This window comes from Loxodonta africana, chromosome 25 (assembly GCF_030014295.1).
Source record: "Loxodonta africana isolate mLoxAfr1 chromosome 25, mLoxAfr1.hap2, whole genome shotgun sequence".
In the NCBI taxonomy this organism is placed as follows: domain Eukaryota; kingdom Metazoa; phylum Chordata; class Mammalia; order Proboscidea; family Elephantidae; genus Loxodonta; species Loxodonta africana.
The window spans coordinates 15,172,525-15,200,074 of NC_087366.1; the positions used below are offsets into that span (position 1 = coordinate 15,172,525).

Genomic DNA, 27,550 nt, shown 5'->3' on the forward strand with positions numbered 1-27,550 from the left:
GAAGGCAGGAGGGGCAGGAAAGTCAGTAATGAGGAACACAAGGTTGAGAAGCGGAGACTGTTGACATGTCGTGGGGTTGGCAACCAATGTCACAAAACAATATATGTATTAATTGTCTAATAAGAAACTTGTTTGTTCTGTAAACCTTCATCTAAAGTACAATAAAATTTTTCTTAAATAAATAAAATGCAAATTCTCTGGAAGAGGCAACACAATAAGGTTTAGCATTCAGCAGATATAAAGGAAGAAGAGGAATTGTAAAATAATAATATTAATAAAATTAAGCCTAATATTGGTAAAAAATATATATATATTGGTAGTTTGGAATAATTAAAAATAATTCCTAGTAACAGATTACACTGTTCATCTTAACACTCAAAACACAGACTGGGCTGTTCAGAAGAGATTTAACAAGAGACACTGGATTACTGAACATAAGACCACCTTGAATTCTGGGTAAACAATTGTCCACATATCCTTCTTCATGAGCCAATAGCCCAACACATAATTATAAATGCTTAATTTGTGTTCTTAGGAATTTTCTGGAAACAACCACCTATTAAACTGGAATTCATGTGTTATATGACCCATCGTTCTCATTATTGCTTTAAAGTAATTCTTAACAAGGGTTTTTTAGGTAAGACTGTTAGCTACCCAGATTGCAGCTAAAAGAAAATGTCAGATATTTGTACATAAAAACAGAATAATAAAGTAATTGAATAAGTGTGCAGATAATAATTACCTTCATTTATTAAGCATGGATTAGTCTTTTCATGCATTATTTAGTTTTCGAAACTCTATAAAATATCTATTACTATGCCAATTTTATAGATAAAGCATAGAAGAATAGTTGTTCTAAATATTTTCAAAAATGAGATAATTTGTCCCTTGTCACAGAGCTAGAAAGCGGTGGCTGCGGATTCAAAGCGAGTCTGTCAGACTCCAGAGCTGTTTCTCTGTCTCTGAAAACAAATATCCTCTGTTCTGCCCACAGCCAATTTTGTGGCTTGAAGCAAAGAAAGTCCTCTTTGGGTTTGGTATACTCATACGGAAAAATATTGGGTAGAACTAAACGGACTTGAAACTTTTTGCTATAATGATTCTAGATTCCATAACTCATATGAAGCATGAATGAAAAAACTATAAAATTATAAATGTTTATTAATGATAAAAAAGAAAGGAAGAGACTAATAATAGATGGATCAGAGGGCATTTTAAGGCAATGAGCCTATTGTGCATGATACTGTAACAGTGGACGCATGACATGATGTATTTGTCAAAACCCATAGGAATGTACAACACAAAAAGTAGACCCTAATGTAAACTATGGACTTCAGTTAATGATCTATCAATATTGGTTCATCAACTGTAACCAATGTACCACACAATATTAATAACAGCAGAAACTGTGTGCCGAGGGGACAAGGGGTGTGTGGGAATTCCCGGTACTTTCTACACAATCTTTCTGTAAACCTAAAACTACTCTAAAAATTAATGTGTCTTGTTTTTGTTTTTGTTTTTTTTTAAAGAAGTTTAGAGTTATCAAGAACCTACTGTGCACATGGCATTCTCATGGGCACTTTCACATAAATTATTTCATTTAATCTTCCCAGCCCTCCAAAGGAAGTGTTATTATTTCCATTTGTCAAATGAGGAGTTGGATTCACAGAATATCTTGTCCACCAAGTATAGACAGCTAACGAGCAGTAGGACCAGGACTGAGCTGAGGTTCGACTGCCCCCAAAACTCATGCTCCTTCCACTTTGCCAATGTGAAGAAAGGAAGGAACAACCTTTACTGAGAAAGCTATTAAAATGCTCAGCCAAATTATATTCGCATTCATGTATCACTTCAAATGATATCAGCACAATATTACACAATAAATGAAGACTAAATTTAGATGTTCAATAATCTCGGTCATTCTGAAATAATTTTCAAAGAAATAATTAGGGAGTGATAAGATACAGCTGTTAGTCCTGGTTCTAAATCTAAAACAAACGAAAAGAATGTTGACAGATTTTAGGTCATAAATAGACCTAAAAGCACTAGTATTGCATATAAAATTGTATTAATAATATTTCTCATACTTCTCTCAGATGATTACAGGAAATGAATGCTCATTTACCAAAAACCCTGTGTTTTTGATTAAACTGTCTTGATACATGGATATACAGACATTATTAATTTCCTCCCGTGACAAAGATAATGCTGCAATGCTCATGGGTTTTTTTTTTCCCCACAAATTTTAAGATCTGACAACTGTATAGAGATACTTGTCTCCTTGGTACCGTTTCATGTTTTAAAGGGGCAAAGTAAAATTCTGTAGCAAGCTTCTGTTTAAGCTATCAAGTCTTAAAGATGATGCACAAAAAGTATCAAAAATACAAAGAACACTTTTTTTTTTTACCTTAGAGGTGATTCTCAATGATATTATACAAAAATTCATTTTACAATAAAGTATTTGATAATACATTAACCTAGAATATTTTATTCAATCACTTTTTAATATACCTAGTTAAGGTGATTAAACATTTTATATTTCTAAGAAAGCTGGGAATTGTGAGTCAAAACAGCTTAAGAAGAATTAGAATTTCCTACACTGCCTGTTCATTATGATCATAGATCCCACTGCCATCAAGTCGATTCCAACTCATAGTAACCCTATAGGAGAGAGTAGAACTGCCCCAAAGGGTTTCCGAAGAGCAGCTGGTGGATTTGAACTTCTGACCTTTTGGTTAGCAGCTGAGCTCTTAACCACTGAGCCACCAGGGCTCCAGTATGAGAGGTAGGTAACCATAATCATTTGAATTATTATGTGGTTGTTTTTGTAATTATTGCTTAAAAAAAGATTAGGCAAAAAAAAAAAAAAAAGAATGATGATGTCTGTACCTCCATCTCCACATTATGGAAGTTATCCCCATGTGCTCTTTCTAGTTGGCCCTCAAGTCATGCATATGTTCTTGCCAGTTTGGAGAAAAAATTGTGACAAAATGTTAAAGAGCAACCCTTTCTACTTCCATGTTTGCTGCAAGTCAGTTTTCCAAAGTGCCACCTCCCTCCCCAACCCACGCAAAAGCAGAAACCTAGACCACCTGAACGTGCCTGCAAAGAGGTGTCTGAGATCTAATTTTTCAACCCTTACTTGGCAACTTCCTGCCAATCTCTAAAAGGGCTGGAAATTAGAATTGGGTTGGAAATTAGAGTCAACCCTTAGCATAAAAAAAAAAAAAAACTGCAAGAAAACCAAAAAAAAATAGTTTGTATTTTTCAAAGATTAAATGGTTAATCACTATTACATGATTATCCCAATATTAAAACTGTGCTTTAAATGGCTTGTTTGTGTATCCCTTCTTTTTCTTTTTTTTTTTGGAGTGAAACACAGAAGCAAAAATGGCAATTATCGAGCTTAATAATTTCCCGGTGTATTTTCACAGTATCACCAATTCTAGGAGCAGATACGGCGGCTTGAACTGTGGAAACGGTTAAGTCCTACAGTGAGTTTTGCCTCCCACACCCGCTGTCCAACACCAGCCCTACCCAGATTCTGTTTAGCATTCAGCTCAGGGACTTAGGGAGCACCTCTGCATACAAAGTCAGGGGATTCATTGACTTGGTTTGCTTAAGCAAGTGTAGAAAAAGTAGCATATATTCATTTCATTTCTACCTAATTATAATTTTTGCCAGGATATTTATAATTTCACATACAAAATTTAAAAAATAAGTTTAAATGGAATTAGAATATATCATTGTTATTAAATTGTGTTTTTCATTTGACCCTTGGCCCTTTAAACCGAGTCATTTGCTTCAGGCGATGCCAATTTGATTTTTAAAAATAAACCAACAATAGCTGAAATAAATCTAGCACCTATCCTCATAGTCCTCCTTCTTCATTGCTCCTGACATGTTTGTACCTGCCCTCCTTTCCCTGATTCTGTTTCTCAAACAGCTCTCTATACCTAAGTAGTCACCTGCCTTTTGGGCCCCTCACAAGGGATAACCCTCGAGGCCACTTGGACATCTCTCTAACTCAGGTTCTAGCTCTGCTTTATTCCTTGGGTGTTCACATCCTACCTGACTACCTAACTACCTGACATGAAAAGAATCCAGCTCTACCTCTTGAGTCCTTGAAAGGACTTGGAAGCCCACATCTTATCAGTTCTTTTCCTGTGGTCCACTACAGAGTCCTACGGTGTCTGCCCTTCAATGTTTATAATCTAACAGGGAAACAAGAACTAATGATACAAAGTGGCATTGTCAAAATCAAGGTGGAAAAGAGAGGGAGAATATTCTAGATGAAGGAAACAGCATAAACAACGAAATAATCATTATTATTGACAAACTCAAAGTTAAGTTCTATTGTCTCCTTCAGAAGTTGTTTTTCCCTCCTGCTCTTCTTTCACTGGATGGTCTCTTTTTTCTGAAGTCTTTCACTTAACTCATGACAGACTTAAATACAGAAAAGCACCCAGAGAATAAATTATTGAAGGCCCAATTTACTCTTCTATTTTCATCCAAAACCATCTGTTTGCTTATACTTAAATTCTATCCTTATAGTCTACCCTGAAAGGAAGCATTTTCTCTTTCATTCTCTGATGACGGTTGGAGTAAAATGTCATTTCCCCACTACTCAAATAACGTATTTTAGTCCCACAATCAGCTTTGCTCTGTTGTGGTCAGATACTAGGGGTCATAGAGACCGACCGTAGAGTAGCATCTCATGTAGAGAAGCATCTCACTTCATAAAAGACCCTGAAATTGGAAAATGGCATGTGACCAAAAGCTATTTTAAAACCCATTGCTCTTGAGCTGATTCCAACTCATAGCAAAACTTTAGGACAGAGTAGAACTGCCCCATAGGGTTTTTAAGGCTGTAGTCTTTACAGAAGCAGACTGCCACATCTTTCTTCCACAAAACGACTGGTGGGTTTGAACCACCAACCTTTTGATTAACAGCTGAGAGCTTAACCATTGTGCCACCAGGGCTCTTTAAAGACATTTTAGAACAGGAAAATGTAAAGGCATGTCCTCTGAACAATTAAAGTATGCTAAAAATCCCCATACACAAAACTTCATATATTTTGCACAGAGGAAATATCTCAGCCCTTATTCATGGAAAAATTACACAATTAGGGATACTATTCTAACAACGAGCTTGGTTTTAAGTTTTGAATTCCAGAACAAGTTTGAAAAAAAAAAAGGTGGTTTGAAGGAATTATTTCAAGGGGACACATGGAGTGTGAGGAAATGGCAGTTGATTGCAATAATTTAAGAAGCGGACATAAGAAAACTCAAATTAGTTCCATCTGAGGCAAGAAATTGTATATTCTAGAAAGACTTCCATCCACATGATTAAAATCGATAAATTTAAAAATACTTTGTGCTTAGGAGAATAAAACACTTGGGTTATTAGAATCCTTACCTTCTTGACTAATTTACTCTCCCAGCAGGAAAACCAAAGTATTATTAAGTGTGACAATTATTTCTCTGGGGTGTTATGTCCCAAAACAGCAGCACCAAGGAGTATACTAAACCAAAAACACCATTGTTGTTGAGTCAACTCCAACTCAGAGTGACCCCATGTATGTCAGAGTAGAACCGCGCTCCATGGGGCTTTCAGTGGCTAATTTTTCAGAAGTAGACCCCCAGCCTTTCTTCTGAGGCACCTCTAAAAAAAAAAAACCTGCTGCCATCAAGTCGATTCCAACTCATAGCAAACCTATAGGACATATAGGACAGAGTAGAACTGCCCCCATAGTTTCCAATGAGCACCTGGTGGATTTGAACTGCCAACCTTTTGGTTAGTAGCCGTAGCACTTAACCACTATGCCACGAGGGGTTCCAAGGCACCTCTCTGGGTAGACTTAAACCTCCAGCCTTTCGATTAGCATGCAAACGCGTTAACCATTTGCTCCACGTAGGGACTAAAAGGAGTATACTACCCAGTGCCCCAAAATCAGCCATCGAAAACCCTATGGAGCACAGCTCTACTCTGACACACATGGGCTCACCATGAGTCAGATGACTCAAAAGCAACTGGTTCGTTTGTTTATTTGTTGGTTTGTTTGTTTTTGGTTTATTAGTTTACTGTGTAACTACTATATGCCCTGTACACGGTACTGAATTCTTTGCTAGCATTAGTACTCACCCCCTCACCCCAATAAGAAACATTACCTTCATTTTGCAAGCAAAGCACAGAGGTTAAGCAATGTACCCAGATTCCTACAACCCAAATTCATTCAACATTTTAATTCAACATTTAGGCCCTAATCTCATAGCTGTCTGTTTGTTGGGGAACTGTCTGAGAACAAGAGAAGCACAGTCTCTGCATTCAGACTTGAGTGGAACCACTCGCTTTCTTTTCACAGCTGCTACACAGCCCACTCTTCCACACCTCAGGGAGGCCAATTGACCACTACTGAATAGAAAGTAAAGATCTTAGCAGGGAGCAAGGGAAGTGCGGGCAGAACAGCCCCTTGGCCTGGGATTAAAATAAACTGAAAAAATGTTATTTTTTCATGGGAATGGGTGGTGGTAAATACACTGCTTTTGCCAAGAAAAAGAAATCCAGACTAAAACTAAAGCAACAAAAAAAGTCTTAATTCTAGAAATGACTTCCAAACATATGAGTTTAATATTTTTAAAGGATATCCTAGAGAGAAGGCAAAATTACCTCATTTCCCATCTGCTGACTAAAAGTCAATATACCGTCATTTGAGGGAATACTAACTCAAATTCTATTTCCCAGGAAACCTGCTAATACTCCTTTTCAGAGGGGGAGTGTCTCAGAACTCTATAACTTATAGCAGAAAATCATTTTTTTGTTCGTTTTTTTCTTATTGTGATAAATACATATGTAATAAAACTTCTGACATTCTCACAATCTTTACATGCACAGACCAGTGACGTTAATTATGTCCATCACGTCATTCAACCCCTCCCCTTTCCCAAAGTATATCGTCATCCTTAACAGAAGCTCAGTGTCCCCTAAGCTTTGAGTCCTCCATTCCCTCTCCTTCCCATCTACCCCAGTTGCCTTTTGAAAAGAAGAATCTAAGAACAGAGACCAACTGGACACCTGCATCCATATGTCTCGTCTTACGTTTCTAATTCAGCAGTCCAAAATGGGCGTCTTCTCCTCATTGAAACCTTCTCCTCAACCTAGGGTCCTTCCTAATGACCTGATACTGGCAATCTTCTTTTTCTATACCCAATCCCTCTCTTTAGTTAATGCATCCCATGAATGTACTGCAAAACAACTGCCTCTACCTGTACACTCGCTCATCCCTCTTTTGCTGCTTGTAGATACATTTGTCTCTGTCATCACATGGTGTCTATCACCCCCCTCCCCCCTCTCAGGTGACTCTGTGCCAATGTCTGTCCTTCTCAAATATAAAACACTACTCAGAATGGATTAGGATTAGGACCAACCCTACTCTGGTGTGACTTTGTTAACTTAACTGGTAACCTTAAGCAAAGAAAAATCCTATTTCTCCAAACAAGGTCACATTCACTGGTGTGGAATTAGGACATTGACATATTTTGGGGGAGAACACAACTTAATTTATAATACTCTGCCTTCTGTTCCCCTCCCCAAATTCATGTCTTTCCCAAGAGTTTTGAGAGTGGAACTATGAATTCCATCTCATCTCTCCTAGCCTCTAGTCGATGCCAGCAATCCTTGGTGTCCCCCCTGTGTGTGACTTTTTCTCCCTGTCTGGTGGTTTTTACAAAGCACCACTCAGAAGAGATTAGGACCCACTTTGCTGTGGTATGGCCTCATTAACATAACTGATAAGATCTTCAAAGAGAGTCCCTATTTCCCCACACAAGGTCATGTTCACAGAGGGATTAGGCCTTCGACATATCTTTTTGGGGGACACAATTCAATCCATAACAGTTTGGAAAGCCCTTCCCTGAACTCTTAAAATATTCACTGAGGATCTACCATGTGCTAGAAGCTATGCTAGGTGCTAGGGATATAGACATGAATAAGACAGATATTGCCTTATTCTCTTGAAACTTACATTCTAAAGAAGAAAACAGACATTAAATGAACAATTACACAAGTATTTTTTAAATACAATTGTGGTGAATGCTGAGAAGGTAAAGTGCATATATGTGCCATAAGAGGATATAACTGAGAGACCTAACTTAGACTGGGTGGGAGGGGGGAGGCTTGGTGAGGGAGAGAGTCTCAGAAGAAGTTACCTATGAGCTGAGTAAGAATGGGAGGGGATGGGGTCTTAAAAGCTTGTGGGCAGCCATCTAAGGTACTCCACTGGTCTCACCCCATCTGCGTCAAGGGAGACACAAGACAACCAAACACACAAGGGAAAGATTAGTCCAAAGCTTCCACGAGACTAAGTCCAGCACAACTAGATGATACCTAGCTACCACTACTGACTGCTTTGTCAGGCATCGCCATAGAGAATCCCGGAAAGAGCTGGAGAAAAATGTAGAACAAAATTCTAACTCACAAAAAAAGACCAGACTTGCTGGTCTGACAGAGACTGGAGAAACCCTGAGAGTACAGCCCCTGAACACCCTTTTAACTCAGCACTGAAGTCACTCCAGACGTTCACCCTTCAGCCAAAGATTAGACAGACCCATAAAACAAAACAAGGCTAAATGGGCACACCAGCCCAGAGGCAAGGACGAAAAGGCAGGAGGGGACAGGAAAGCTGGTAATGGGGAACTGAAGGTTGAGAAGGGGAGAGTGTTGACATATCATGGGATTGGCAACCACTATCACAAAACAATATGCATATTAATTGTTTAACTAGAAACTAATTTGCTCTGTAGACCTGCATCTAAAGTCCAATAAAAAATAGATAGATAGATAGATAGATGATAGATAGATAGATAGATAGATAGATAGATAGATAGATAGATAGATAGATAGATAGATAGATGATAGATAGATAGATTGATAGATGATTGATAGATGATAGATAGATGATAGATAGATAGACAGACAGACAGACAGACAGACAGACAGACAGACAGATAGACAGATAGACAGATAGACAGATAGACAGATAGATAGACAGAGATAAAAAAAGAATGGGAGGAGATTAGTTAGTTGAAAAGGGCCTGAGATGGGAAGAGGAGAAGTATGGGTGAGGAGTGCATAGTGCAATGAGAAAAAACAAGGTATGGGAAGCACTCCTGTTGGAAAAGAATTCTGCACAGACATCTTGCACAAGGGAGTGTAGTGAATTTGGGATGAACTGGCAAAATGGAGATGAAAATTTGTGGGGTGAGGAAAAACTTTCAGCCTGGGATTGATAATCAGATTTTTTTTTTTTAAAGATCACTCTTTAAAAGATCATTCAGTGTAAGGGGGAAATGGGAAGAAGGAGAGCAGGCACAAGTAGAGACACAGAGATGTGACTGGAGGTTAGGAAGCTTTTATAATATAGCTGGTGTGCGTGGATGGTGGTGTGTTTAAACTAGAGTGGTAGCAAGTCACATAGATTAACATGGGTGTATCCCAGGGCACTTTGCTTCATTTTTTTTATTGTTTTGTTTTAGGAGATGTAATCTCTTTATTACAGAGTAGATTTGGGAAGGGGTAAAGTGAGGGAGATGTTACAGAAGACTGTCGAGTGTCTCATACTGGCAAATGGGTAAATAATATCATTCAATAAGGTAGGTATATAGGGTTGCTACGAGTCGGAATCGACCAGATGGCAGTGGGTTTGGTTTTTGGTTAAGATAGGTATTGATGAAGGTAAAGCAATTTTGAAGGGGAAGATTTAATGTTCAGACTTAGACAAGCTGAGTGTGAAATATCACAAGGTATATAGGTGAAGATATCGAGTAGGTATATAGGTATTCACGTCTGAAGCTCAGAAGGGAGGTTCTAAGTTGTTAATATAAATGTGAAAGTTCTTAGCATATAGGTGATGAAGGGCACCATGGGGGAGACAGAAATCACTTAAGAACAAATAGAATGAGGAAAGAAGACCGCCTGGTACTGAGTCTTGAGGAATTCTTATATTTAAAGAGGAGGAAGATCTGTTAAAGGAAACCAAAGAGGCATGATAAAACTAGGAGAAGGGAGTAAGCAAGTCAAGGGTTGGAAACATTTCTGTAAGTAGGGAAATTTTTGTCATTTGTGACTGCTAGGTCAAGTCAGGTAAGGCCAGAACAGTGACTTTTGTGTTTATTAGTGTGTACTGGTAACCAGGGGAGTAGCTGCAGTAGAACAATGAGGGCTGAAGTCTGAGGAAAGTGAGGAAATGGAATGAGTTTGTGTAGAAAACCGTAGAGATGTTTGTTAAAACAAAGGCACAGATAAAGTAGAAGGTAGAAAGGAATGTAGACTTTAGGGAGTTTTTTGTTTTTTTTTTTTAACAGGGGAGTTTAGAGCATGCTTAGATATTTATAGGAAGTATACCATAGAGAGGTAGAAGTTTACAGTATACATGGGGAATAAGATGGGTGGGTTGAACAATTGCTATTTTGCGGTTTTTAATAGAGGTTTAGTGTCCCTGGTGGCACAGTGGTCAAGCACTTGGCTGTTAACCGGAAGATCAGCAGCTCGAACCCATCAGCCACTCCACAAGGAGAAAGATGTGGCAGTCTGCTTCTGTAAAGATTTACAGCATTGGAAACCCCATGGGACAGTTTTATTCTGTCCTATAGGGTCTCTCTGTGAGTTGTAATCGACTCGATGGCAATAGGTCTGGTCTTATTCTTTTGGTTTTGGAGTCCCTGGGTGGTACAAACAGTTAACACACTCAGCTGCTAACTGATAGATTGGAGGTTCAAGTCCACCCAAAGACACCTCAGAAGGAAGGCCTGATGATCCACTTCTGAAAAGTCAGTCATCGAAAACCCTATGGAGCACAGTTCTACTCTGACACACACAGGGTTGTCATTAATTGGAACAGACTCAACAGTAACTGGTAATGATAATGGCTTGGGATCCATAGCTGATAGGGATGTACGTCTGAGAAAAAAGAAGGGGGTGGGGGGATACTTCCTTGACTGAAATAGGAAAGAAGTTGCAGAGGATCTTTATAGGTTATGGAATAGGTCCATGTGATGGCAAGAAAAGAACAATTTCTCATCAGATGACTTAATTTCTCTACAACTAGGAGGTAACTCCATCAGTTGTGTAAGGAGCAGAGGATGGGTCAGCATTTGAGGTAACCAAACCAAACCTAGTGCCGTCAAGTCGATTCTGATTCATGGCGACCCTATAGGACAGAGTAGACTAGAACTGCCCCGTAGAGTTTCCAAGGAGTGTCTGGTGGATTTGAACTGCTGACCCTTTGATTAGCAGCCGTAGCACTTAACCACTATGCCACCAGGGTTACCAGCATTTGAGGTAGAAGGAAATAACCATTGCCAAGAACCAAAAAGCAAGTAAACAGGGAAACACTGAGTTGTCCAGATGAAGCTGATGATCATGAATTCACAGAGGTATCAGTTTCCTCCTCTATCTTCTAGCAAATTCATTTCTCAAGGCCTAAATCAGCTATCAGTCTTCAACTCTATGAAGTCTTTCCCGTCATCTCTACCTCAGAAATAGAATGGGTCACCTTCAAAGCTCCTACATCCCTCTACCCACACCTCTTTTTTAAAGAACTTAACACATCATTGGCTTTATCTGCATAAATGTCTTTCTCTCCAACTAGGCTTTAAACTCACCAAGGAGTGTAACTATGGCTGTTAACTAGAGTGTTAACCATCCCAGCTTTATTCATCTCCAGCACTTAGCACATTATCTCAATAAGTGACATTTGACAGCTGAGCCAGTTTAAAAAAAAAAAAAAAAACATTGAAATTTTTTTTTTTCTCCAAAAGAATCACAATACCAAATAAGCAGTGGGAAGAAAAAGAGGAAGATTGTAGAATTACTGCTAAAAGTTTTACTATCTATAAAAAAAAAAAAAAAAGAATCACTTCCCAGGAACCTAGAAACTTCTGAATAATATGTAGAAAAGGAATTGCCTTTAAAGACCAATTAACCTGAGAAAATAATCAACCACAGATTCTACAAGGGATCTGTCACAGTGACCAGCAACATGCAGGATTGAAGGGAGTCTCTTTTTCAAACAGAAACTCAAATGGAGGTTTCGCTTCTCTCCTTAGCTTCCTTTTAGCCAAAATTCCCCTAAGCTTCTTATCTGAGAGCTTGTTCCCACAACATCAAGAGCCACTCTAATATCACCAGACTGGCATTTCAGCCTGTGCTCACACAAAAAACACACTGGGAAATATGCAATTATATGTGGGTTGGGGAGTGCCTATCTGGCTCCCCGTGAGGAGTAAATACTTTGGACAAGCCAGTAGGCCATGGTCTTCTCCATTCCTCTTCCCGTTGGCATCTTTAGGCCTCAGAACAAACCACCACCCCTACTGAGGCCTTATGTTTGTATGCAAGATTAAGAAGATAGAATTCTGGGCTAAACATCACCTCCCCCTCAGGAAGTCAGGGCGGCATGGTGTGGTAGGATGTTTGTTAGCAGGGTTAAAAGATACAATTAGTCACTTAGGCTAGGGATATAAATATCTGGGAAAGGAAGTTTTCTTTGTCTCCTCAGCCATGGTACCAGTGGGGCACACATAGCATTAAACTTACAGCCCACCTAAGCGGACCTACCTGGCCAGGAAGAGATTGGCAAAGGGTAGGCTCCCATGATGCCAGGTAGAAGGCTTGCATGGAAGAGTTCTTTATATCCACCAGGACAGTTTCTGGAAGCCAGGGGGGATTGGAATATCCTGTGATTATCCCATTTAAGTCCCTCATCCATGACATAAAGTTGGGTGAGCATGGAAGAGTCATCAACTCTGCCCAGACATCTTTTGAGCCAGGGGCACTGTTTGTTGTATACCATCTGCTTCTTATTACAAGTAATAAAAGCTATGTTCCATCTGCTAACATGTGTTCAGGAGCTGACTGGAAGGACGTGATGTTTATGGAGCAATCCATATTAAGTTATTGGTGCCCTTTTTCTAATGGCATCCTGGCTATCTAGAAATCAGCTACAACTGGAAGTGCATCACAGATTTCTCATGTCATGCCTCAGATCTGGTGCAGCGGAGCAGGGTCTGGTGATGTCTCTCAGGCCCCTACTCAGAATCTATGTCTCATTTCCAGTTGTATTTTGCCCTTAACTAGCAATAAACTCAAATCCCTGAAGTGAGTGTTCATGTATGGGTGTGTGTACATATATAGTTACTTGTGTATTTAATTAAATTATTAGTTTCCTGACAATAAATCATGTTCATTTAAAATAGTCAATGAACAGAACAGTTCAAAGAAATAAGTAAAAAACTACCTAATATGCCACTAACAAGAAACTGTCATTATCATTTCATGAGCATCATTGCAGCCATTCATCTTTATAGATTTCAGAATAGAAAAATCGATCAATAGATCAATAGATGGATGGATGAAAGAATAAATGGATGGATAGATAGTAAAAAACTGCATTATACAAGAAACCAAAACTTAAACTTATTGTCTTTGAGTCCATTTCGACTCATAGAGACCCTATAGGACAGAGTAGAACTGCCCCATAGTATTCCCAAGGCTGTAATCTTTACAGAAGCAGGCTGCCGTATCTTTCTCCAGCGGAGCAGCCAGTGGGTTCGAATCACTGACCTTTGGGTTAGCCTCTGAGCGATTAACCACTGTGCCACTAAGCCTCCTCACATTATAAAATAAATACTGGAATTCAAAATAAATACTGGAAATATCATGGAAGAATTGTTCTTTCAATATTTGTTCACAAAAATATTTTAATTGAAAGATCTCTACCTAAATAGGATTACGAAAAACTTTAAAATGCAGCGGTCATTTTTGGATGATATCTTTTAACTCCCTGCTATGAAATATGAAGAATTGGAGCCCTGATGGTGCAATGGTAAAGACCTTGGCTGCTAACCAAAAAGTTGGCAGTTCGAATCCACTATTGCTCCTTGGAAACCTTACTGGGCAATTCTACTCTGTCCTACAGGGTTGCTAAGAGTCGGAATTCACTCGACGGCAATGGATTTGGTTTTATTCACATTTGCTTATTTTTGTTAATTGTATTATCATTACCAAAATTTATAACATTTTCTTCTTATTCTGCAATGATAGTTCTCATAGTTATTTTGCTTTATTCTTTATTAAAATTCAATGATCCTCTTATATATGAGACTAAATTTTTCTTATTAATGAAATGTATGTCTTATTTGTGCACAAGTATGCTTCTTTAAAGGAGCCTGGGTGGTGTAAGTGGTTTGCAATCGGCTGCTAACCTAAAGGTTGGCAGTTTGAATACACCCAGCATATCTGTGGAAGAATGGCCTGGTAAACTCCTTCCAACAGGATTACAGCCAAGAAAATCCTTTGAAGCAGTTCTAGTTTGTAAAGCATGGGGTCACCATGAGTTGGGGGTTGGCTTGACAGCAGCTAACAACAAAAACGACAACATGCTTCTTTAAAAAATGACATCTGATAAATATTACAAAATATGGGCAGCATTCAGGATGACCTGTGCAAAGATTTTCCATTTATAAACCATCTGTTGATGTTGTTACGTGTCATCAAGTTTGTTCCGACTCATAGAGACCCTGTGTACAACAGAACAAAACACTGCCTGGTCCTGCACTTCCTCATCATCATCATTGCTATACCTGAGTCCATCGTTGCAGCCACTGTGTCAGTCCATCGTATTGAGGGTCTTCCTCTTTTTCACTGACCCACTGCTTTACCAAGTGTAATGTCCTTCTCCAGAGACTGGTCCCTCCTGATAACATGTCCAATGTAAGCCAGACAAAGTCTTTCCATCCCGCTTCTAAGGAGTATTCTGACTGTACTTCTTCCAAAACAGGTTTATTCATTCTTCTGGCAGTCCATATATTCAATATTCTTTGTCAACACCATAATTCAAGGGCATCAATTCTTCTTCGGTTCATCCTTATGCATGCATACGAGGTGATTTGAAAATACCATGGCTTGGGTCAGGCACACCTTAGACCTCAAAATGACATTTTTGCTTTTTAACACTTTAAAGAGGTTTTTTGCAGCAAATTTGCCCAATGCAACACGCTGTTTGATTTCTTGACTGCTGCTTCCACAGGCACTGATTGTGGATCCAAGTAAAACGTATAAACCACTTACCTCACCTTCAAAGACTGAAGAAATAATGCTCGATCTCAGTATCACCATATCTGGGTGACATTTTTAGAGACAAAATTATTGTTAAATTTTAATAACAAGTAATAAAGAAAAAGTACAACTCACATCACGGGTAGAATACAAGCCTTCACTATTCTCTGGACCCAAGAGTTTCTTCATGTTCTCCTTTATTTTTTCTTTTCTTTGTTGTCTGAAAGTTTTCTCCTGATCACAGAGAGCCATGCTAAATCGAAGGTCTGGGGCTGAGCTGTTGAATAAAACAAGTCATGAGCCAATGCCAGTAGCCTTGTTTTACTTCAATCATCAATCTAGCTCCCTCAAGTCCCCAGAAGCTACACTAATATATGCTTTCTGCTCCAATCAAGCCATTTCCTAGGAAGAGACCTAAAACAGGAGTATAGAATTATGATTATCTTACAGCAGAATGTTCCACAGCATGTTTTCAGAAAACAGGGTGTATGAGATGTTTTAGAAAAAAAAACAAGCAATAAGATGTATATTGTATTAAAGGCTTTGAGGAGTGCTTCATTAAAGAAGCTTGTTTCTATTTGTTTGGTACAGCATTTCCTAAGTTTACTTCTCCGAGAAATCCCACCCTTCCCTCTACCATCCCTGCCTCACCAACACAACACATACCAACATCCTAAGGAGCCTATATTCTGAGGAAGTTTCTTGCAGAAATATTGCCTTAATAAATTGTCTTGTTTAATGGATTCCTTCTGATAAAGAAAGGAGCTTCTAATGGTAGGACTTCAGACAATCACAAATGAAATTAAGACTGAAGACTTCGGAATCCTTAAATCATATATTCTTATTTTCTGATAATGGCAGCAGTAATTTCTCAAATACCTCCAACCAAGCCGGAAACCACACTAGGCCCTATATATGCATCATTACAAAAGCTATGAAAAGTAAGCATTATACATTACTATACAATATATTTTATTATATATTACAGTTCCATGTTACACTTTAGAAAGCTGAGGCTCTGAAAGGTTAGGTTACTAGTCCAGGATACCACAGCAAGAAAATGATGTACTTTCTACCATGAACCAATACCTCACACAAAAAAGACAGGTCCTAACGCCGAACTCTAAATGCCAGTACTGGATTTAAAAACAGTAAAAAAAAAAAAAAAAAAAAAGAGCCACCATCTACACTGTGATTAAATCTAAAATGTAGATACCAAAAATATCACGAATACAATATTGTCTCTTTGCCATTCATAAAACTAAGTTCTTCCCTTGAGACTGAATTAAATGTAAATCTCATTCCTGTTAGTTAAGTGTATTTCTTTCCTGTAAAATATTAAAGGAGAGAAGATACTGCAAAGCCTCTGGGCTATGTTCTCTATAGTGATACGTGATCATTACAAATAATACCTTAATTACTACTTCCCAAAAGACAAGTATAGATAGATTACGAAAGAATAAATTTGATTTATAATGAAAAATATTTTTAAATTTAGTTGCAAATTTAAACAACAATAATGTATTATTAGAACCAAAACCAAAACCGTTGCTGTGGAGTCAATTCCGACTCATAGCAACCCCATAGGACAGTGCAGAACTGCCCCATAAAGTTTCCAAGAAGTGCCTGGTGGATTCGAACTGCCGACCTTTTGGTTAGCAGCCGTAGCACTTACCCAATACGCCAGCAGGGTTTCCATGCATTAGTAAATTAACTAATTATTTCTAAATATACATTTTTTCAGTAACTACTTTCCAGTGCTGGAAAAGGTAAAAACTCATTGCCATTGAGTCAATTCTGACTCATAGTGACCCTATAGATGAGAGTAGAACTGCCCCATAGGGCTTCCAAGGAGCAGCTGCTGAATTCCAACAGCCAACCTTTTGGTTAGCAGCTGAGCTCTTAACTACTATACCACCAGCGCTCAGAAAAAGGTAAGAGAACTCTATTACCCAAAAAAAACCCTATTATTCTCATACATTCATTTTGTGAGTAAAATTTTGCAAAATACTTTAAAAAGCAATTTGGCAACAAGCACCAAAATTAATTAAAACGTGCATTTGACCTCTGGATATCTACTTTAAGGGAAATAACCGTAAATTTTGAAAGAATCCTTTAACCTATTTATTCAAAAATAAGGAAACGATTAAATTATAGCATATCGAAGCATTGCGTTATACAATTATTAAATACGATCTTTTTCATGAAGAGTATGTCACAAGGGGGGAAAACAGTAGGATAGTGAATTATCATTTTTTAAGTCAAGTCTTGGGCTAAACTCTGTTTCTATCATTTATTGTAAAATATTAGGTTGGGATAAAAATCTCATCTGCACAGTTGTCTCTGTGAATTCCCCTTACTGTATTTCCTTTTCTGTCCCACAAAAGTAATCATTACCCTAAATTTTGTCTTTATCATTCCAATGTATTTCTTTATAATTTTATAATATATATTTTAAGTGCTACAGCTGCTAACCAAGACGCCGGCAGTTCAAATCCATCAGGCGCTCCTTGGAAACTCTATGGGGCAGTTCTACTCCGTCCTGGAGGGTCGCTATGAGTCGGAATCGACTCAGTGGCAGTGGGTGGGTTTTTTCAATATATATTTTTGTCCCTAAATAATAGGATTTTACAGATTTATTTTTAATAAATGATATCTCACTGTATGCATTCTTCTGCAAAGTTTTTTTTTTTATTTCATTGAACATTTTGGTTTTGAGATTCATCTATTTCATAAGTAGATTTAATTCAATCAATGTTACTATTGTAGAGTATTCGCACTCTACAAATATCTCACAATTTATTTATCTGTGAACATTGAGGCTGCTTCCACTTTTTTTTTTTTTTTTTTACTATTTCAAACAATACTATTACCAGCTTGTTGCGTATATGTAAGAAAATTTCCTGTAGTATACACTCTTTAGAAAGAACATATCATTTAATTATCACAATAACCGTACTTATGTTATGTCGTTGTTAGGTGCCACCGACTCAGCTCCGACCCAGAGCAAACCTACGGACGACAGAAGGCAGCGCTGAGTCCTGCGCCCTCCTCACACCTGCGGCTGTGTGTGAGCCGGCTGTTGCGGCCACGGCGTAACTATGCTCATAAGGTACTGTTGTTGTTGTTTTTTTTCATATCTTATATATAAGTAAAAAAATGACTAGGAATCTTTTAACTGTTGACATAAGTAGAAGTAGTAGATTTAAACCCAGAACTCATTCTGGAACTCACGTTTTTTGTAATATACCATGCTGATCCTCGTCTTATATTAAGCATAAAAAGCATGATTTAAAAATATATATGTATATGTAAAGCCCAATGAACATAAATGTTCAGAAGATATCAGTAAAAAAAAAAAAAAAATCTGGAAGAAAATTCAAAAAATGTTAATAATTCTATATACTTGGTAATTATGGTTTGTCTATTTCTTTTTTACATATATCTTTAATTTTATAATGAATTTTTCTCAACTTTATATTATATTTAACAAAAGATATTATATGGAAAATTTAAAAAATTTTTAAAGAAGACATTCCCACTTTAGAGTTAAGGTATAAATTAACAGACAAAAATAGAATTTGATTAAAGTTCACTATAAATAATATAGTAAACTGCTTCCTGACATGTGTACAATATGTCACCGAGATTTTCTAGGCTTTCTAATAATATTGCTATTGTTAAAGCTCATTGTTTTGCATAATATGGTCCTAATTAACCTCAATGAAGACCACTTCTCATTACGACAAACAGCATTACTTGCATTGTCAGTCAAATAACAAAATTCATTTCTAATCTCAAGCCAAAATATACCAATTTAAAGCAAGAATCAACTTAATGCAAAATAATGCAACAAAATAGCTTCCACTCTCTTGTGATATTTGCTGAGATATATTGAGAGTGATAATTTATGCCAATCAACATCAAAATAAGGGAAAGAAATGTCTAAACCCAATGTGTCTATTTATCACGCATTTGTGGAATCACAAGATATGAGACTTAAACTAATTTGCATGACATTTGTGTAAAATGCATATTAGTAACTTTAGTAAAACCAGCTTCAACAGGGAAGTTCACAGAGACAGAGTAAGATTGAGAGGGGTGTGCTCTACTAATCAGCTAATTGCCAAGGTAGGCCTTGCACCCCTAAGATTCACTATTCATAACAAATGAACATCCAACATCCAGTTTTAGAGGCCACTTTGAAAGGGCAAAACACTCCCTGGAACTTTACCATTTGTAGTCCTGCTGACCACTGTGAACAAAATCAATTTCAATTTTCAGTTTTTCCCCTTTATAAAAAAGTATTACTGTGGTTTTCTGTTCATGTTCATGTTCATGTTTTTGAAAATCTACCCAAACCTACAATACAATATAGACATAAATAACTACATTCATTTCAGTAATAGATATAGCCCTTATGCTATTACTAAACCACCCAACTACTTGAACATTAAGCATAGAATATTAGATTTTTTTTATTTTGTTGCTATTAAGAGATAAAGAAAATCAAAGTAAATGAATGCACTTTTATATATTCAAAGCTGTGTGAATTATTTCATATACAAAATGTATATACATACGCATTAGCAATATACTCATTAGCAATCAAAATAAATCCGTGGATCAATTCCAATACTTTCCATTCAACTAAATAAATGTACTTACCAAACTTCAAGAGACATTTCCAGAATCATTTCAGTGACCTAAAAAAAGATATATTAGTTAGATTAGGTCATAAAAAGGATATACGTTTTATATAATGCATGCTAAGTCAAGCCTAACAACAATTGTGAGGGTGGTATAGGACCAGGCAGTGTTTCACTTTGTTATACATCGAGTCACTATGAGCTGGAACCGACTCGATGGCACCTAACAACTAAAAACAACAAGTCAAACATAAGGAGCCCTGGTGGCACAGTGGTTAAGTGCTCGGCTGCTAACCAAAAGTTTGGCGCTTTGAACTCACCAGCCACCCCTCAGGAGAAAGATGTAGCAGTCTGCTTCCATAAAGATTTACAGCCTTAGAAATTCTATGCGGCAGTTCTACTCTGTCTTACAGGGTGCCTGTGAGTTGGAATTGACTTGATGGCAGTTGGGTTTTTTTGGCAGGGAAGTCAAACATGGTCTATATGTTCTAGAAATACATGAGCTCTACCATTAAAATGAGATTAAGCTTAATGTTTTTTATTCCAGAAAACAGAGCCATCACAAGTGAATAGAAATTTAAAAAAGAATACTACTCAGTATGGAATTTTCTAACAAATGGAAGAATTCAAGGATAAAATGTCTTTCTTACTCCATGACAAAAAAATCTTCAAAAAATCTGGTTTCCAAAGAATACCTAATGGAGCAGGAGAACGGAGGGATACAGATCTTGAATTCTCGTAAAAAGACCAGGCTTAATGGTCTGACTGAGGCTGGAGGGACCCTGACAGTCACGGTCTCCAGGCCCTTTGTTAGCCCAAGATTGAAACCATTCCCGAAACCAACTCTCCAGACAGGGATTGGACTGGACTATAAGACAGACAATGATAGTGGTGAGGAGTGAGCTTCTTGGCTCAAGTAGACACATGAGACTATGTGGGCAGCTCCTGTCTGGAGGGGAGATGAGAAGGCAGAGGCAGGCAGGAGTTGGTTGAATGGACACGGAGAATACAGGGTGGAGAGGAGGAATGTGCTGGCTCATTAGGGGGAGAGCAGGTAGGAGTACATAGCAAGGTGTGTACAACTTTGGTGACAGACTGACTTGATTTGTAAACTTCCACCTAAAGCACAATAAATAAATTATCTGGCTTCCCACCTGGCATCCCTAACTGATTTATGTATTAAAATATCTAATTCCTGAATATATTCAATGCCTACCTGTCATGATAATAAATAAAAGGAAAATCAACCATACTGTTTATAGTCATATTTGTCTTCTCCATAATAATATCCCTTCTATATCATCCATCAACAATTTTTGACTAAAACACTCATGATCCTAGCAAACTGATAAGATTCTTTAAATAAAGGCACAGAGGAAAGAGGAGAAGACATGGGATTGTCTGCGATTTCAAGGATTACATAACGTGTTGCCATGATTCTTGTCACACGGACTGATATCCTCACTTCTATATCTGGCCCTAGTGGGCCACCCACAGTCAGGAGTAAATTTAAAACCCTCTCACTTGATGCATTATGTTCAGACATGCTATGAACCCTGATATTCACAATCTCTCCGCACCTTTTACCTGGAACATGTCATTCAGGTAAGATAACCGCAAAAATAGGTGCTTCCTGTGAGGCATGAAATAATTACTATAAACTCCTTCCCACGCACTGCGTAAAGCGTCTCTGCATTACCTGCTTCCACTTTGCTTGTATTACAAGGCAAGTAGAAGGAAGAATGGCCAAATTTCCCCAGCTCTCCCCAACCCTGTAATACTTAACTGAGAACCAGAACACATTAGAAGAACTCCACCTCTTGCAGGAATTATAAATGTAAGAGGCAGGCTGTACCCATTGCACATTCTTGTGGAAAACAACCACCTCTTCTTTGAATTGCTCAGAGGAAAACAATTTGAGGTGCTTACCATGGGAGCTGTTCAGTGGGGAAAAAAGTGGAGGAGAGAAGCTATTACAAAAGCCTTCAGATTTAAAGATAACTTAAAAGCATCTAACTTACTCACTCTCCTATAAACTTTCCAGACTTGTTTTGAAATAAGCTAGAGCAAAAGCCTAGTGCCTGGCATTAGGAGGGACTTTAAAATCATTATTACAAAAAGATGCACATAGCCACATTAAATTAAACTTGAGAAGTGATCCTAGTAGTAAAGAACTCTTAAAATATGCTGGGCTTTTATTAATATATTCCAATTTTCACAGCCTTCAACTTTCAATATATAGGGTCGCAATGAGTTGGAATAGACTCGACGGCAACGGGTTTGGGTTTTTTTTTTCCTCCCTTTCAATAAACATTTCTTTGAATTCTAATCCCTCTTGATTCGATTTATTCTTTTTCTTTTTCTCTGTAGCACTTAACCACTACACCACCGGGGTTTCCTTTTTCTCCATAGAGCAAACTAATTGCCATCTTTGAGTCAATGATCTTTTACATATTTTAAGAGAAGTACATAATGCTTCCTGATTTATCTGTTTACATCATCTATGTGAGATAACAAATAAAATGCTATGTTAAAAAGCAAGTGTCATTTTTACTCAGAATGTTTCCATACACGACAACTCCATCCTATGATGCAGGAACAGGGCAATGAAGGCTCGGGCAATGAAGCCCTGAAGTGCACAGGGGAGATGACCCCCTGCCAACGCAAGTTATGTCACAGTTAAATAAATTTTGCTCATTTAAAGTTGAGTGAGATGCTGCTGAAATATTTTAAAAAGGAAAAAAAATAGATGATTCCTTGTAAAACAAAAAATAGTATCTACCACTGGAATTTTTCTAATCCATCACCTAAGAAGTCACCTGCATTGTGCCCCCCCCAAAAAAACCCTAGCATCTTAAAAGATTTGAAAGATAAAATTTGCCCTATAACAATGTTCCACTCTATCAAACATCGTTTCCCTTTCTGCATTTGCTCATAACTTCGTTTTTTCCAAGTTTCCATTTTCCTTATGAGGACGTCAGTGGAAATTCTGGTGAACTGGTTAATCATTAGCTTTCACACAATGAAAGAGTTCCTAGAGCACTACTACCAGATCTCTCCACCATCTCTTTTTCTCCCAGTGGGAATCACTCAGACTTTCCAACTCCTCTCTTCTAAACCTCATCTACTTTCATTACACCTGTCTGGGCACTTCCCAGGTTTTCAGCATTTCCCATAAGTGCCTTTATTTATTTATTCATCCAGAAATAATTCACGTTCCTAATGGCTGCCAGGCTGGGTATACGGTGGTGAATAAATTGAATGTGTTCTACTCCGTGATGGTACTTAAAGCCAAATGAAGAATCCCAAGGACACAAGAGCATTCTAAAATGCCCTATAATTTAAAAGTTATAGATTGCAGAATGACCCCCCCCCAAAAAAAAAGAAAAGACTCCCTTAAATTTCCATTGTTAGCATCGGAAATAAAATGAATTCACTCTTCAAGCCAGGAATTGCTTGACCCGAGTTTGAACTTTGCCCTGCATCAGTTATGAGGCAGTCATGTCCTTGCCAATGAGTTCCTGCTTTTCTCCCAAAATTATATAGTTGTCTTGTTTTCCCTCCAAACCTCATTTTGTCTCATTAACTCACCCAAATTGTAGTCTTTGTCTTCTCACATGAATACATATATTCCCACTTCAATCATCCTGATTATAACTTAACATACTCAACTCACCATCGAAACAGCAATTCTTTTTTAAACTTTGCCACTACCTCTTCTATAGAACTACACACCTCATTCATTTTCAAGTATGAATTATGAATAAGCAGCAATCAAAGAAAGCAATCAGCCAAAATTTGACAGATAACACAGGAACCATGGTATGTGACTATTTTTAAACAATAACATCAACTTCTATAAAAAGATGGTAAATTAAAACCCTTGCGCAATATAAACTTAGCGATTACCTCCTTCAAAGTAATCACCAACATAAACTAATCTCATCCAGAAAAATCAAGAAAAAGCATAATCTTTCTCTGCCTTACTTCAAAACCTAAGCATTTCCATGGTTCTCTTAAAGTGGGCTATTTTTTTTACTCAAAACACACTGAATTCTGAAGACACTATATCATTACACTTCAAAATGGCCACCAATTCCACTCGTAGGTCTTTATCCAAAAGACTTGGATGTCAAGACTCAAACAGATACTTGCACACCAATGTTCACTGCAGCATTCACAATAGCCAAAAGGTGAAAACACCGCAAGCATCCACGAACAGCTAAATAAATAAACAGAAGCTGGAATACTATTCATCCATAAAGAGAAATAAAGTTCTCATACATGCTACAATGTGGAAGAACTTTGAAAACATTATGCTGAGTGAAACAAGTCAGACACACAGGGCAAATATTGTATGATACCACTTACATAAAATATCTAAAATATAGAAAGAATAGGCAAATTCATAGAGAAAAGATGTTTATTAGTTGTTACCAGGGGTGGGTGAGAAGTTCCTGGCTGGTGCAAACAGTTAATGTGCTTGGCTGCTAACCCAAAAGTAACTTGGAAGGAAGGCCTGACAACTGAATTCTGAAAAGTCAGTCATTAAAAACTCCATGGAGCGCAGTTCTACTCAGAGTAGAGTTTTACTCATGCCCCATGTGTTTTTGTTTTTAAATAGGGGCAGTTGGGGAGCAGAAATGAGGAGGTACTGCTTAAAGGGTGCTGAGTTCATGCTAAAGGTGATGAAAAAATTAGAAACTAATAGTGGTGAGGGTTGTACAACATGGCAACATGTCACTGAATCGCACACACACACAAAAAATGGGTGGAATGGTAAATGTTCTCTTATATGTATTTCACTACAATAATTTTTTAGATGGGCTACTGTAGCACAAGGCCACACTTGATATATGCAGCGATAGACAAATAGAACATTTCTGAACTATCTTGACATAAATGATCAATAAGTGTACAAGCTCTACCATATTTAAATGACAGTTCATTTTTGATCAATCAGTTCAAACAAAAAAGTAAGTCTGACAGTTAAATCTGCTTAATGAAGCATAGCAAATGCTTAATTCAATCTGGCCAGTCACAATTATAATGAGGACATATAATATTTACTTAGTGCTTACTGGGCCAGGCAGTGTTCAAACACTTGCCATGTATTTATTCCATGTATGTTTTAAGAGGCAGGTGTCTGTCAGTTTGCCGTACTGTGGGGGCTTGTGTGTTGCTGTGATGCTGGAAGCTCTGCCACTGGTATTCAGATACCAGCAGGGTCACCCATGGAGGAAAGGTTTCAACTGAGCTTCCAGACTAAGGCAGACTAGGAAGAAGGACCCGGCAGTCTACTTCTGAAAAGCATTAGCCAGTGAAAACCTGATGAATAGCAGCGGAACATTGTCTGATATAGTGCTGGAAGATGACTCCCCCAGGGCGGAAGGCACTCAAAAGATGACTGGGGAAGAGCTGCCTCCTCAAAGTGGAGTCAACCTTAATGACATGGATGGAGTAAAGCTTTTGGGACCTTCATTTGCTGATGTGGCATGACTCAAAATGAGAAGAAACAGCTGCAAACATCCATGAATAATCGGAACCTGGAATGGACGAAGTATGAACCTAGGAAAATTGGAAATCACGAAAAATGAAATGGAATGCATAAACATCGATATCCTAGGCATTAGTGAGCTGAAATGGACTGGTACTGGCCATTTTGAATTGGACAATCATACAGACTACTATGCTGGGAATGAGAACTCAAAGAGGAATGGTGTTGCATTCATTGTCAAAAAGAATGTTTCAAGATATATCCTGAAGTACAATGCTGTCAGTGATAGGATAATATCCATACACCTACAAGGAAGTCCAGTTAATACGAGTATTATTCAAATTTACACACCAACCACTAGGGCCAAAGATGAAGAAATAGAAGATTTTTATCAGCTGCTGCAGTCTGAAATTGATCAAACATGAAATCAAGATGCATTGATAATTGCTGGTGATTGCAATGCGAAAGTTGGAAACAAAGAAGGATCAGTAGTTGGAAAATATGGCCTTGGGGATAGAAACAATGCCGGAGATAGGATGATAGAATTTTGCAAGACCAGAGACTTCTTCATTGCAAATACCTTCTTTCACCAACATAAACGGTGACTTTTATACACATGGACCTTGCCAGATGAAACACACAGAAATCAAACTGACTACATCTGTGGAAAGAGACGATGGAAAAGCTCAATATCATCAGTCAGAACAAGGCCAGGGGCCGACTGTGGAACAGACCATCAATTGCTCATATGCAAGTTCAAGCAGAAACTGAAGAAAATCAGAGCAAGTCCACAAGAGCCAAAATATGACCTTGAGTATATCCCACCTGAATTTAGAGACCATCTCAAGAATAGATTTGACCCATTGAACGCTAGTAACTGAAGACCAGATGAGTTGTGGAATGACATCATACATGAAGAAAGCAACAGATCGTTGAAAAGAAAGGAAAGACCAAGATGGATGTCAGAAGAGACTCTGAAACTTGCTCTTGAGCGTCGAGCAGCTAAAGCAAAAGGAAGAACTGATGAAGTAAAAGAACTGAACAGAAGATTTCAAAGGGCTTCTCGAGAAGACAAAATAAAGTATTATAATGACATGCACAAAGAGCTGGAGATGGAAAACCAAAAGGGAAGAACACACTTGGCATTTCTCAAGCTGAAAGAACTGAAGAAAAAATTCAAGCCTCAAGTTGCAATAGTGAAGGATTCCATGGGGAAAATATTAAATGATGCAGGAAGCATCAAAAGAAGATGGAAGGAATACACAGTCATTATACCAAAAAGAATTAGTCAATATTCAACCATTTCAAGAGCGTATGATCAGGAGCTGATGGTACTGAAGGAAGAAGTCCAAGCTGCTCTGAAGGCACTGGCAAAAAACAAGGCTCCAGGAATTGACGGAATATCAATTGAGATGTTTCAACAAACAGAAGCAGCGCTGGAGGTGCTCGCTCGTCTATGCCAAGAAATGTGGAAGACAGCTTCCTGGCCAACTGACTAGAAGAGATCCATATTTATGCCTATTCCCAAGAAAGGTGATCCACCCGAATGTGGAAATTATAGAACAGTATCATTAATATCACACACAAGCAAAATTCTGCTGAAGATCATTCAAAAATGGCTGCAGCAGTATACTGACAGGGAACTGCCAGAAATTCAGGCCAGTTTCAGAAGAGGACGTGGAACCAGGGATATCATTGCTGATGTCAGATGGATCCTGGCTGAAAGCAGAGAATACCAGAAGAATGTTTACCTGTGTTTTATTGACTATGCAAAGGCATTTGACTGTATGGATCATAACAAACTATGGATAACACTGCGAAGAATGGAAATTCCAGAACACTTAATTGTGCTCATGAGGAACCTTTACATAGATCAAGAGGCAGTTGTTCGGACAGAACAAGGGGATACTGATTGGTTTAAAGTCAGGAAAGGTGTGTGTCAGGGTTCTATTCTTTCACCATACCTATTTAATCTGTATGCTGAACAAATAATATGAGAAGCTAGACTATATGAAGAAGAACGGGGCGTCAGGATTGGAGGAAGATTCATTAACAACCTGCGTTATGCAGATGACACAACGTTGCTTGCTGAAAGTGAAGAGGACCTGAAGCACTTACTAATGAAGATCAAAGACCACAGCCTTCAGTATGGATTGCACCTCAACATAAAGAAAACAAAAATCCTCATAACTGGACCAACGAGCAACATCATGATAAACGGAGAAAAGATTGAAGTTGTCAAGGATTTCATTTTGCTTGGATCCACAATCAACAGCCACGGAAGCAGCA

General features: G+C 38.1%; 1 protein-coding gene across 2 annotated transcripts in view; it reads right to left on the reverse strand.

The window, feature by feature from the left end:
• The window catches only part of PLA2G4A (phospholipase A2 group IVA), a 172,122-nt gene that overhangs the window by 70,218 nt on the left and 74,354 nt on the right, over positions 1–27,550 (reverse strand). For both annotated transcript variants that reach the window (XM_010590939.3, XM_023549183.2), the window contains exons 6-7: positions 19,784–19,821; positions 15,251–15,392 (exon numbers count right to left, since the gene is read on the reverse strand). In XM_010590939.3, the coding sequence (XP_010589241.2) occupies positions 15,251–15,392; positions 19,784–19,821 (180 nt within the window). The remainder of the gene's footprint in view (positions 1–15,250; positions 15,393–19,783; positions 19,822–27,550) is intronic.